Genomic DNA, 13,329 nt, shown 5'->3' on the forward strand with positions numbered 1-13,329 from the left:
CATTTTAAATTTCATTGCTTGTAGTTTATTTAAACATTCTATGTCTTATTCAATTTGGGTAGGTCATTTGTCTCTAAAAATTTGTTGATGTCTTTATGATTTTCTACTTAATTGGAGTATAGATTTTCAAAATAGTTTGATTATCGTCTGTATTTCAGTGGGATCTGCCATGATAGTTCCTTTTTCATTATGAATTTTATTTATTGCCTTCTGCTTTTGGTGTTGATTTGTTCTTTTTGTAGAGCTCTTGAGATGTAATGTTAGGTTATTTATTTGGTGACTTTCTGCCCTTATAAAGAATATGCTGAGGGCAATGAACTTTCTTATATATAAAGTAAAAATTTAAAAATAAAAAAAAATATAATACAAAACCAGATTGAAATATACTAATCAAATATCCTGGTCCTCAAAAGACAGAGCCATGAAAAATAACTGGTTTCAGAAGTGTCAGACATGAAAAAAAAAATCCAAATATAAGTAAGAAAAAAAATCCAAATATAAGTATAAATGTCCATGATGAACAATAGTTAAAAGAACTCACAGCTAGAAAGCCTATACTACAAAACATAAGATATTTTATGAAGAAGAAATGAAATGTAAAATTGAAAACCAGCAAAAAGAGGAACTACACTAAAGGAATAGTCAATCAAAGGAGAAACTCATACAAATTAAAAACCAGAAATAAATCAAAATGACATGGAATAAACATGATTTCTCAATAATAACAATGTCAGTGCCCTAAACTCATCAAAAGACATAGGCTGGCACATTGGATTAAAAATTCAAGACCCAACAATATCCTGTCAACCAGAGACTCACCCCATAAAGAGATCAACAGACTGATAGTAAAATGGTTGGAAGTGAACATATCATTAGCATGGATCTCTTAAACGGGGGTTTCTGTCCTCAGATTAAGTGGACCTCAAGTAAAATTAACCAAGAATGCCATTTCATACTGCTTAAGGGAATTATACATCAGCAAGACATAACAATCTTACATATTTATTCCCCAAACAATAGAACATCTCCATCATCTAACTTTTCTCAATTTCAAATAGGACATAACAGAATAATACTGGGTGACTTTAACACAACTCTCTCACCAATGGCTAAATCCTTCAAACAAAAACTAAACAAGCTGTAGACCTAAAAAAGTACAATTAGTAATTTAGGCTTAATGGACATATATAGACTATTTCACCCATCAATGAATGAAAAATCAATATATTTTTTTTTCTCCACAGCTCATGGATGCTTCTCTAAGATAGATCATATAGTATGCCACAAAACAATTCTTCTCTGAGCAAATATAGAGATTACCTTGCTTTCTATCAGATTACAATGGTCTGAAGTTAGAAATTAATGATAAAATAAAAAAAGAAGCTACTCTAACATCTGAAGACTAAATAATATGCTATTGAATGATGTGTAGCAGGAGAAATGAGAGATGAAATAAAAAAAATACTTAGTGGTAAATGAGAATCATGACACAACTTATCAAAATCTTTGGGACACTATGAAAGCAATTCTAAGAGGCAAGTTCAAATTTAGAAAGATTGAACTATTTTTATTATAAAGTGAACACAAAAACTTAATTTTATTGCATTGGCATTCTAAAGGAATTGGTAAACCAAGTGATTGTGATTTCTAGTTACTAAGATCTCTTATTTCCATTAAGTATGGTATGATTGGTTGTCCACCAACCAATGTTTAATGCATAGATTTGTTGCCTTGGGTATAAAAATAATTGAAGATACCTTGGTGTACAATAGAGGTTACTCCACGTGGCCTGAAGCCAAAACCTCCTTATTCTTAGTCAAGGGCTTAGAAAAGCAGGTAAGCACAGGTGTCCGCATGGGAGGTTATTGTTGTATTCTTTTGTTGAATGTGAAAATTTTAATTTTTTTCATGTTATTTCAGAGAGAATATCACAAGAAATTTGTATAGTTATGGACACAAAAGAAAATAAAGAACACATAAGTCATCTTCTTGAAGAAGTGCTAAAAACTGAATTAAATGTAAGTATTTGAAGATTTAGTTTGGTGAACTTTGCCGCAGATGTTTGCAGAAAAAAGGTATCATCCTTGATAAAGCATGAACACCATTTGGTCTTAATATCATTCTGCCTCAGTGGGATTTTTGGGTCTCTTAACACTTAGGACTTCAATATGCTCCCTTCCCTTTTCCTTTCCTGTCCTTTTCATTTTGAAGTAGGTTCTTGCTAAGTTGCTAAAGGCCTTGTTAAGTTGCTGAGCTGGCTTTGAACTCTCAATTTCTCCTGCCTCCGCCTCCCTAGTTGCTGGGATTGCAGGTGTGTCTCTGCCACCATACCCCAGTTTCAATCCTTAGGTTGATGTCACATGAATCATTTTGGTCATCTAAAACTAGTCCTCTAAAAGATTGCCTAGGGAAGGCTCATGGATGCAGAAATTTCCAAGTCCTTCCATGTTGATTTGGCCAGATTAAAACTGAGACCAAAAAAAAAACTTGGTTCAGAAATTTTTCCTTCAGTATCTTAAATATTCTTCTGTATTTTGTAATAAAGTATTTTGTACAAGTGTGACGAATATATAATTTTGTTTTTTGGTCTTATAGGTGATTTAGTCTGTATGAATGAAGGCCCAAATAATTATTTTTTCTTTAAAGTTCAGTTGTTTCCTTCGAATTTTCTGTTAGCCATTTTTAGTTGATGATCTGGGGTATATTATGTGTTCTTTTATTGTTTAGATTTAAGTGTTTTTATTTACTGAAAATTACTATGCCATTTTTAGCATTTTATGCTAAGTTCGGTTTTCAGAGATTCTTGTTGCATGATACACTCTTAGCTACTTCTTTCTTTCAGAGTTTTAAAATGTCTTTTTCATTTTAGAATTTTTTTGCTTTCCAGTTTCCTTTGTTTCAGGCATGAAAAGATCATTTTATTTGCTCTTACGTTCTTTTTATTTATTTTAGCCTTCAATTCTGCAATGAATGAATTTCTTCAATTTTTCTGTTCTAATAACTACTTCTATTTCTTTCCAATTCTGATTTTAAGAATTTCATTTATGTTATTAAATCTTAAGTTATGATTTTCATTTCTTTTGTGAATAGATGTTTCTGATTTGAATACATTGCCTATAGAAACTTTTACTCTTTTGTTTCTTTTATATCAAGCTTATGTGAGATTTATTTTTCTCTACTGAAGCTCTTTTTTCCCCATAGCTTTATTGACGTAAAATTGAAGTGCAATAAAGTGCACATATTTGAAGTATGCAATTTGATGAGTTTTAATCTGTATATAACTAATATCAATATAAAAAGTATTTGTGGGGCTGGGGAGACGGTTCAGTTGGTAGAGTGCTTGCCTCACATGCACAAGGCCCTGTGTTCAATCCCCAGCACCACAATAAATAAATAAATAATAAAAACCAATTGCATTCCTTAAAATTTAAAATCATGAAGACTGTTTCGACATATTTTAATACATTAGAAATCAATTATCTTAAGATATATACAACCCCATCCCCACATGTTAACTATTTCAAAATTAGATGGCACACTTATAAATATCTCAGAGGTCAAGGAAGAAACACAAGAAAAGTAAATAAAAAGTGCTTTGAATGAAGTGAGTAAAAAGCTTAAAATACCAGAATGTCTTGGATGAAACAGTGCTCAGATGAGCATTTATAACATAGAGTACTTGTATTAGAAAGAAGCTAGATAGGAATCAAATTATTTTCATATTATGTACTAGGTAGGAAAAAGTAAGAGTAGAAATATATGAAATAGAGGAGAAGTAATACAACTAAAATCTGATAAAAAAAATAAGCCTAATCAAGAAAAAGGCAAGTAAATAATACAACTAAAATCTGATAAAAAAAAGCCTAATCAAGAAAAAGGCAGGTAAAAATTAATGGAAAGGGAGCTATCAAAATAACCCTACAGATGCTAAAAATATATAATGGTAATATTACAGTTATATGCCAGCATATGTGATAGCTTACACAAAACATGGTCCATATTAGAGAAGGGTCCAAGTTCTGCTGAGAAGAAAGAGTATACTCTGATTGATGCATGAAATATTCTATATGTGTCTGTTATGTCTAAATTATATTTTTTACTTCTAGACTTTATTTAGATTTTGTTTAGAGGATCTATTCAATGGTGACAGAGGCAAGTTAAAGTTACCCAGTATTACTGTGTTGTGTTCTATTTGATTCTTGAAATTGATATGGTTTGTTTGACGTAGATACATGTTCCATTGTTTGGGGAATAAATATGTAAGATTGTTATGTCTTGTTGATGTATAATTCCCTTAAGCAGTATGAAATGGCCTTCTTGGTTCCTTTTGATTAACTTTGGCTTGAGGTCTCTACTTTATTAGATAGAAAGCCCTGCTTGTTTATGTGATCCATGTGAGTGATATGTTTTTGCTGATACTTTTACCTTCATCATGTGGATGTCTTTGCTTATGAGGTGAGTCTCTTGGATAGAATATCATTGGATATTATTTTATAATCCAGTGTGCCAGTCTGTATCTTTTGATTAATGAGTTTAGGCCATTAATTTTCAGCATTATTATTGAGATATGATTTGAATTCCTACTCATGAGTTTATTTATAGTTTTTAATTTGAATTAGTTTCTCCTTTGGTTGATTATTACGTTAGTGTAGTTATTCCCTTTGCTGGTTTTCACTTTTTTCCATCTAATTTTTAAAATTTTTACTTTAAAAATTATTTTTAGTTGTAAATTGACACAGAACCTTTATTTATTTTATTTTTTATGTGGCACTGAGGATCAAACTCGGCATCCCATACATGCGAGGCAAGCGCTTTAACACTGAGCCACAACCCCAGACTTTTCTTTTCATCTTCATGGAATATTTTGTTAAGAATGTTCTGTAATGCAGGCTTTTAGTTGCAAATTCTTTTAACTTTTGTTTATCATGGCAGGTTTTTATTTCATCTTCAAACCTGAAGCTTAATTTTGCTGGTTATAGGATTCTTGGTTGGCATCCATTTTCTTTCAGAGCTTGGTATATATATTTTTTTAATTTTAAAAATTTATTCTAATGAGTTATACATGAAGCAGAATGCATTTTGATTCATTGTACACAAGTGGAGCACAACTTTTTATTTCTCTGGTTGTACACAATGTAGAGTCATACCACATGTACAGTCATACGTGTACCTAGGGTAATGATGTTCATCTCATTCCACCATCTTTTCTGTTCTCATGCCCCCTCCTCTTTCTTCCCTCCACTTTAATGAATCTAAGTTCCTCCATTCTCTTCACGCCCACCCCCACATTATGGGTCAGATTGGCTTACTTTATTTGACACGATATTTTATAACTCCATCCATTTACCTGAAAATGCCATAATTTTATTCTCTTTTAATGCTGAGTAATATTTCTTTATGCATTTGTCTCACAAATCCATTCATCTATTGAAGAGCATCTAGGTTGCTTCCACTGATTAGCAATTGTGAATTGTGCTGCTATAAATATTGAAGTGACTTCATTAGTGTAGTATGTTGTTTTTATGTCTTTAGGGTATAGACAAAGGAAGTGGGATAGCTAGGTCAAATGAAGGTTCCATTCCAAGTTTTCTAAGGAATCTCCATACTGCTTTCCAGATTGGTTGCACCAATTTGTAAGTCCCACCAGCAATGTATGAGTGTGCCTTTTCCCCCACGTCCTCATCAACACTTGTTGTTTGTATTCTTGATAACGTCCATTTGACTGGTGTGAGATGAAATCTTAGGTTTGATTTGCATTTCTTTAATTATTAGAGATGTTGAATATTTTTTCATATATTTGCTGATTGATTACATTTCTTAGAGTGTCTGTTCAGCTCCTTAGTCCATTTATTGGTTGGTTTGTTTTTTTGGTGCTAAGTTTTTTGATTTTTTTATGTATCCTTGGGACTTATGTTGATGTGTGTGTGATAAAAATTTGCTCCCAAATGTACTCTCTCTCTCTCCACCTCACTGATTGTTTCTTTTGCTGAGAAGAAGCTTTTTAGTTTGAATCCATCCCATTTATTGATTCTTGATTTTATTTCTTGCACTTGAGGAATCTTGTTAAGGAATTCAGGGCCTAATTTGACATGATGAAAATTTGGGCATGGTTTTGCTTCTATTTAATGTAGGGTCTTTGGTCTAATTCCTAGGTCCTTGATCCACTTTGAGTTTTGTGCATGGTGAGAGTAACAGGTTTAGTTACATTTTACTGTGTATAGATTTCCAGTTCTCCCAGCACCATTTGTTGAGGCTTTCATTTCTCCAATGTATGTATTTGGTGCCTTTATATAGTATGAGGTTACTGTATTTATGTGGGTTTGTTTCTGTGTCTTCTATTCTGTACCTTTGGTCTATGTGTTTTGGTGCCAATACCATTGCCATTTTTGTTTCTGTAGCTTTGTAGTATAGTCTACAGTCTGGTATTGTGTTGCCTCCTGCTTCACTCTTGCTAAGGATTGCTTTGGCTATTCTGGGTCTTATTTTTCCAAATGTTTCATGAATGCTTTTTCTATTTCTATAAGGACTGATATAGGGATTTTAATTGGAATCATATTGAATCTTTATGCAGTTTGGGTAGTATGGCCGTTTTGACAATATTGATTCTCCCTATCCATGGACATGGGAGATCTTTCCATCTTCTAATGTCCTCTTCAATTTCTCTCGTGTTGTGTGGTTATTATTGTAGAGGTCTTTCAGCTCTCTTGTTAGCTTTATTCCCAAGTATTTTATTTTTTGAAGCTATTATGAATGGAATAGTTTTCCTAATTTCTCTGTCAGTGGATTCATCACTGATGTATAGAAATGCATTTGATTTCTGAGCATTGATTATTATATCCTGCTACTTTGCTGAATTCGTTTATTAATTGTAGGAGTTTTCTGGTGGAGGTTTTAGATCTCTAAGTATAGAATCATCTCATCAGCAAATGATGATAGTTTGAGTTCTTCTTTTCCTATTTGTATCCCTTTAATTTCTTTCATCTGTCTGATTGCTCTGGCTAGAGTTTAAGGACTATGTTGAATAGAAGTGGTGAAAGAGAACAGCCTTATCTTGTTCCTGTTGTTCAGAGGGAATGCTTCCAATTTTTCACCATTTAGAATGATGTTGGCCTTGGGTTTAGCATAGCTTTTACAATGTTGAGGTATGTTTCTACTGTCCCTAGTTTTTCTAGTGTTTTGAACATGAAAGGGTGCTGTATTTTGTCAAATGTTTTTCTGCATTAAATGACATAATCATATAATTTTTAAGTCTGTTGATGTGATGATTATATTTATTGATTTCCTTATGCTCAACCATCCTTGCATCCCTGGAATGAATCCCACTTAATCATGGTGCACAATTTTTTAAGTATGTTTTTGTATGTGATTTGCCAGAATTTTATTGGCAATTTTTGTATCAGTGTTCATCAGAGATATTGGTCTTAAATTTTCTTTCCTCCATGTGTTTCTGCTGGTTTTGGTATCAAGATGATGCTAGCTTCATAGAATGAGTTTTCTCTCATATAGAATAATTTGAGGAGTATTGGTATTCTTCTTTGTGGGTCTTGTAGAACTCATCTGTGAATCGGTCTGGTCCTGGGCTTTTCTTGGTTGGTAGGCTTTTGGTGGTATCTTCTATTTCCTTGCTTGAAATTGATATGTTTAAATGTGTAAGTCCTCTTGTCTTAGTTTGGGTTGATCACTTGCCTCTAGAAATTTGTTAGTGTTTTGAGGTTTTCTACTTTACTGAAGTATAAATGTTCAAAATAGTTTCTAATTGTCTTCTGTATTTCAATAGTGTGTGTCATGACATCTCCTTTTTCATTTTGAATTTTAGTAATTTGAATTTTTTTTAAGTATTTGTTAACCAGTTTTTTAAAATATCTTTATTTTTTATTTTTATGTGGTACATGAGAATCAAACTCAGGGCCTCACGCATGCCAGGCGAGCACGCTACCACTTGAGCCACATCCCCAGCCCCAGTAATTTGAATTTTTTGTCTCTATTTCTTTTCATTAGGGTGGCTAAAGATTTGTCAATTTTATTTATTTTTTCAAAGAACCAGCTTTTTGTTTCGCCAATTTTTTGAATTATTTCTTTTGTTTCAATTTCATTGATTGCTGCCCTGATTTTAATTATTTCCTATCTTCTACTACTTTTGGTGTTGGTTTATTACTTTTTCTAGGGCTTTGAGCTGTAATGTCAGGTCATTTATTTGTTGACTTTTCTTCTTTTAATGAATGAATTCCCTGCAATGAACTTTGCTCTTAGCACTCCCTTCATAATGTTGCATAAACTCTGATAAGTTGTATCAGAGTTCTTTTTTACCTCTAAGAATTTTTGTAATGTCCTCCCTGATGTCTTCTATTATCCATGGGTCATTCAACAGCGTATTGTTTAGTCTCCAGGTATGGGAGTAGCTTCTATTTTTTATTTATCATTTATTTTGGAGAAGGATCCATGTGCTGCTGAGAAGAAAGTGTATTTGCTTGTTGATGAATGGAATGTTCTATATATGTCAAGTCTAACTTATTGTCTTCTTGAGTTCTATAGTTTCTTTGATCAGTTTTTGTTTGTTTGGAAGATCTATTCAGTGGTAAGAGAGGTGTATTAAAGTCACCCAGTATAATTGTGTTGTGGTCTATTTGGTTCTTGTAGTTGAGATGGTTTTGTTTGATTTACATAGATGCCCAATTGTTTGAAGCATAGGTATTTATGATTGTTATGTCTTGTTGATGTATGAATCCCTTAAGCAGTATGAAATGTCCTCCTTTATCCCTTTTCACTAGTTTTGAAGTCTAGTTTATCTGATAATGAGGATGAAAATCCCTGCTTGTTTGTGGTCCATGTGAGTGGTATGTTTTTACCCACTCTTCACCTTCAGTCTATGGATGTCTTTTCCTGTGAGATGAGTCTCTTGAAGGCAGCATATTGAGGGTCTTTTTAAAAATCCAATCTGTTAAACCATGTCTTTTACTTAATGTGTTTAGGCCATTCACATTCAGAGTTATTATTTAAATATGATTTGTATTCCCGGTCATTTTGGTTTATTTTTGGTTTTTAACTTGGTTTCTCATTTGATGGGCCTTTCCTTTAGTGTAGTTCCTCCCTTTGTTGTTTTTCATTTCCTCTTCCTGGAATATTTTGCTGAGAATGCTCTGTAGTGCAGGTTTTCTAGTTGTAAATTCTTTTAATTTTTGTTTATCATGAAAGGTTTTTATTTCATCAAGAATTCTGAAATTAATTTTGCTGGATATAGGATTCTTGGTTGGCATCCATTTTCTTTCAGAGCTTGGTATATGTCATTCCAGGATCTCCTGGTTTTGAGGGTTTGGGTTGAAAAGTCTGCTGAGATACAAATTGGTCTCCCTGTATATGTGATTTGATTTCTCTCTTGAGGCTTTTAAGATTCTAACCTTATTCTGTATGCTAGGCTTTTTTCATTATAACATGCCTTGTCATTGATCTGTTGTAATTTTACACATTTGGTGTCCTGTAAGCCTCTTGTATATGATTTTTACAATTGATTGTTCATGTTTGGAAAATTTTCTGATATTATTTCATTGAAGAGATTGTGCATTTCTTTGGTTTGAATTTCTTGCCTTTCTCAATCCCAATAAGTCTTAATTTTTGTCTTCTGATATTATCCCATATTCTTGGATGTTCTGTTCATGGTTTCTTACAATCTATCTTCACTGTGTAATCAACTTTATTTTGAAGATTGTATATTTTGTCTTCATTGTCTGAGGTTCTGTTTTCCAAGTGATTTAGTCTGTTGGTGATGCTTTCTATTGAGTTTTGTATTTGATTTATTGTTTCTTTCATTTCAAGGATTTCTTTTTTTTTTAATCGCTCTCTCTTATCTTTGGTACATGTATTCCTTTCCTTATCTATTTGTTGGTGTGATGAATGGATGCCTATATTTGCTCCTTTATTTGTTTTTTGGTGTCATCAAAAACAAATGCATTTGTTCTCTTATCTGTTTGTTGGAGTGATCAATTTTTGCCTGTATTTGCTCACTTAGGTCATTCTTTATTTCCCAGATCATTTTGATTATGTACATTCTGAACTCCTCCTCTGAAATTTCTTCTACTAAGGTGTCAATGTATTCTATTGTTGTAGTATATTGGTTTTTGGGGAGCACTTTCCTCCCTTGTTTTTTCATGTTTTGTATGTGTCTTTCTCTTTTGCAATGCACATCTGAGGTATTATAGCTTCTACTCTGTAGTCCTGTAGTGTCCCTGTAGATTACGAACACCTCACATTTAAGAGGGGATATCAATGTTTACAGCATCCAGTGGGTAGCCATAAGTCAATTAGCTTCCATTTTGACATTTAAAAGTTTTGTTGCTATAAACAGAAATGAAGAGTTCATAACCCACTTCAATCTAATGTATGAAATATGATATGTCAAGAGCTTTGTAATGTTGTGAACAACCAATAAAAAAAATTATGGACAAAAAAAAAAAGAAATGAAGAGTTTGGTTGTCTTCTTCCAAATAGCTAGTAGGTCTGCATAATCTTTTATGGTTTCTAATGGTAGGTAGGGGACAGGGAATAGGCTGTGATGTTTATGAGGTAGTATGTGAGAATATAGAGGTATTACATTATAGGACTAGTGAAAGGGCAATCAAAAGAACTTGGGTGTTAGCCAGAGGAAAAACAGAGAGGCTCTCTGTTAACCTCTGCAACAAGATGGTGTCTGTTAGCACACCTAGTAGATATACATCTGGTGCAACTGGGTGGACAGGGTCCTTGGTGACGGTTTACCAGGTCCTGGTTGTTTTCCCTAGATGCAAATGGTCATGTCCCTAGTTGATGGCAGCAGTAACATCAAGTCTGTAGTTTCCTTGATTTTGGGCTTCCAGGTCCCAGTCGGTGTCCCAAGATGGAAGCTGCTCCAGGGAGGTGGCAGTAGAGGTACCTCAAGATGGTAGTAGAGGTGTTCCAAGATGATAGCAACCTCTTTCAGAGATGGGCTGGAAGGGGGGCTGTATGATGGCGTTGGCTAGCTTGTTCAGTGTTGCTTCAGTTTGGCGTGTGGTGCTGCATTGGGCAGCTGCCTTCTGGCCCTGTCTGATGTCCCATGGTGGAGATTACCATTTGGGGAGGGCTATGATGGTGGCTGCAATGTCCCCAAATAGACGCTGTTTGTGTGGAGACGCACGTTAGTGATAGGGAACTCCAGAGCAATGTTCCTCTCTGCGCAAGTGTAGTATTCTTCTCCAGTGGAAGGGTGCATTTTTCATCTTGGGGACGGAGGGCACTGTGATGGGTCAGGCCTCTCTGGGGCCATGGGCCATGTGTTTGTTTATTGGTATGTGTTATTCCAGGATCTTCTAAATTTGAGGATCTGCATTATGAAAACAGCTGAGATCCACATTGATTTCCTCCTACACATAATGTGGTATTTTTCTCTGGCCTTTAAAATTCTATCCTCATTCTGTATGATAGGCATTTTCATTATAATGTGTTTTGGTGTGGGTCTGTTGTAATTTTGTACATTTGGAGTCCTATAAGTCTCTTGTATTTGATTTTTCCATTTTACTTTTTATTTTAACTATAATATAATTGCACAATCTTTTCAATGAATTCTTTTTGTTTGTATCTCTGCATCTTCATCTATCCCAATAAATCTTAAATTTGGCCTTTTCATGTTATCCCTTAGTACTTGACAGTTCTTTTCATGATTTCTTAACATCTTCTGCCCATGGTCAGTTCTGTTTTCAAAGATTACCTATGTTGTCTTTATTGCCTCAGGTTCTGTCTTCCAAGTGTTCTGTTCTGTTGGTGATGCTTTCTGTTGAATTTTTAATTTGGTTTATCATTTCCTTCATTTCTAGGATTTCTGCCTTTTTTCTTTTTTCCCAGAATCTATGCCTCTTTATTGAAGTGATCTTTCACTTTCTGTGTTTTCTCTGATGTCATTTCTTATACTGTCCTTTACTTTACAGATCAGTTTAACTACATCCATTCTTATCTCCTTCTCTGACATTTCTTCTACTGTAGTGTCAGTGAGTTCTGTTATTGGCATATCTTGGTTTATTTGGGGCAATTTGTTCCCTTATTTTTCATGTTGTTTGTGTGTTACGCATCTAAAAGTATGAATCTGAGGCAGTAGATTTCCTTCCCTGTGCACTTGTAGCATCCCTGAAGGTTTCTAGTACCTTACTGTTTAGGGGGACACAAATAATAATAAACACCTGACAATATGAAATCTACAATGTCAGTTATCACAATAAACAAATGATATGATCAGTTATTGCTTGCAATAAAAACGGCGAGTTCCCAAAAGTTTTTATAATTTCAAATGGTGGTCAAGGAGAGAACAGAAGTAGTATAAGATGTGAGGATTATGAGGGAGGAAGAGTGAAGGAAAAATAAAAAATTAAACAAAGAGTGAAAGAATAATGGAGATTGCCTGTCAGAAGAGGAAAAGAGAATCAAGAGAAAAAGGAGCAAATATATATATATATATATATTAAATAAAAAATTTAAAAAATAGAATAAAAATCAAAACTAAAATATACTATTCAAATGTCCAAGTTCACAAAAATGAATCTATGTAATATAACTGGCTTCAAAAATGCTAGACATGAGAAAAGTAATGAATATGTATAAATGTGTATGTACCATGATGATCATAGAGAAAACAAATTAACAAAAAAGGTTTTGATGAAAAGTTAATGAATTTTTCTCTTGTAGTTCAAAAGATTCTCAGCTTCTCTTAGCAGTTTTAGGTGGGGTCATCTGGAGCATGTTGAGCCATCCTCTGGATTGCTGGAGTGAGAGAGGTAATCCTATAGGCGGAGTCCTGGAGGCAGGGTTTAGGCTTAAGTGGGCTCCATGTTCTTTTCTAAACGCCAGTTGGTCTGGAGATTTTAAATCGGCTCACCTCCAGCTCCTCGTACTTGCTGGTCCACGATGGAAGACTGTACCCCATGGATCTTCCTTTGGTTTCACTGGTGTGATGAGGGACCCAGTTTTATTACCTTATGTCACCTTTGGACCCCACGTTTTCTAGTCTCGGGTTCAGTCTCCAAACTCCCTCTCTCCTGGCCCTGTTCTTCGGAATTCCTGGCCAGATGCTTTCTCCCAAAAGGTCCTGCAAGCAATGGGATTGGAGGGGGAGGAGTAGAGCCTAGTAGGTTTTCAGTTGTCCTTGGGTAAAATTCTCTCATTTGATTTTCTCCTGTTCACTTTAGCACACTCTATTTCATTCAGTGTGTATTTATTGGGTCTGTATTTCATGTCACACTCAGTTTTGCCAGGAATTGGTCCTCATAGCTGTGAGCCCCCAGCAGCAGCTGCAAAATTGTTGCTTGTTTTGCCCTCTGCATGTCACCTGGA

General features: G+C 34.3%; 1 protein-coding gene across 3 annotated transcripts in view; it reads left to right on the top strand.

Moving 5' to 3' along the window:
• CRPPA (CDP-L-ribitol pyrophosphorylase A) overlaps positions 1 to 13,329 on the top strand; it is a 313,443-nt gene that overhangs the window by 132,127 nt on the left and 167,987 nt on the right. For all 3 annotated transcript variants that reach the window (XM_081285338.1, XM_081285336.1, XM_081285337.1), the window contains one exon: positions 1,921 to 2,018. In XM_081285338.1, coding sequence (XP_081141464.1) covers positions 1,921 to 2,018 — 98 coding nt within the window. The remainder of the gene's footprint in view (positions 1 to 1,920; positions 2,019 to 13,329) is intronic.

Source organism: Spermophilus citellus, assembly GCF_964194105.1.
Source record: "Spermophilus citellus genome assembly, chromosome: 3".
Taxonomy (NCBI): Eukaryota; Metazoa; Chordata; class Mammalia; order Rodentia; family Sciuridae; genus Spermophilus; species Spermophilus citellus.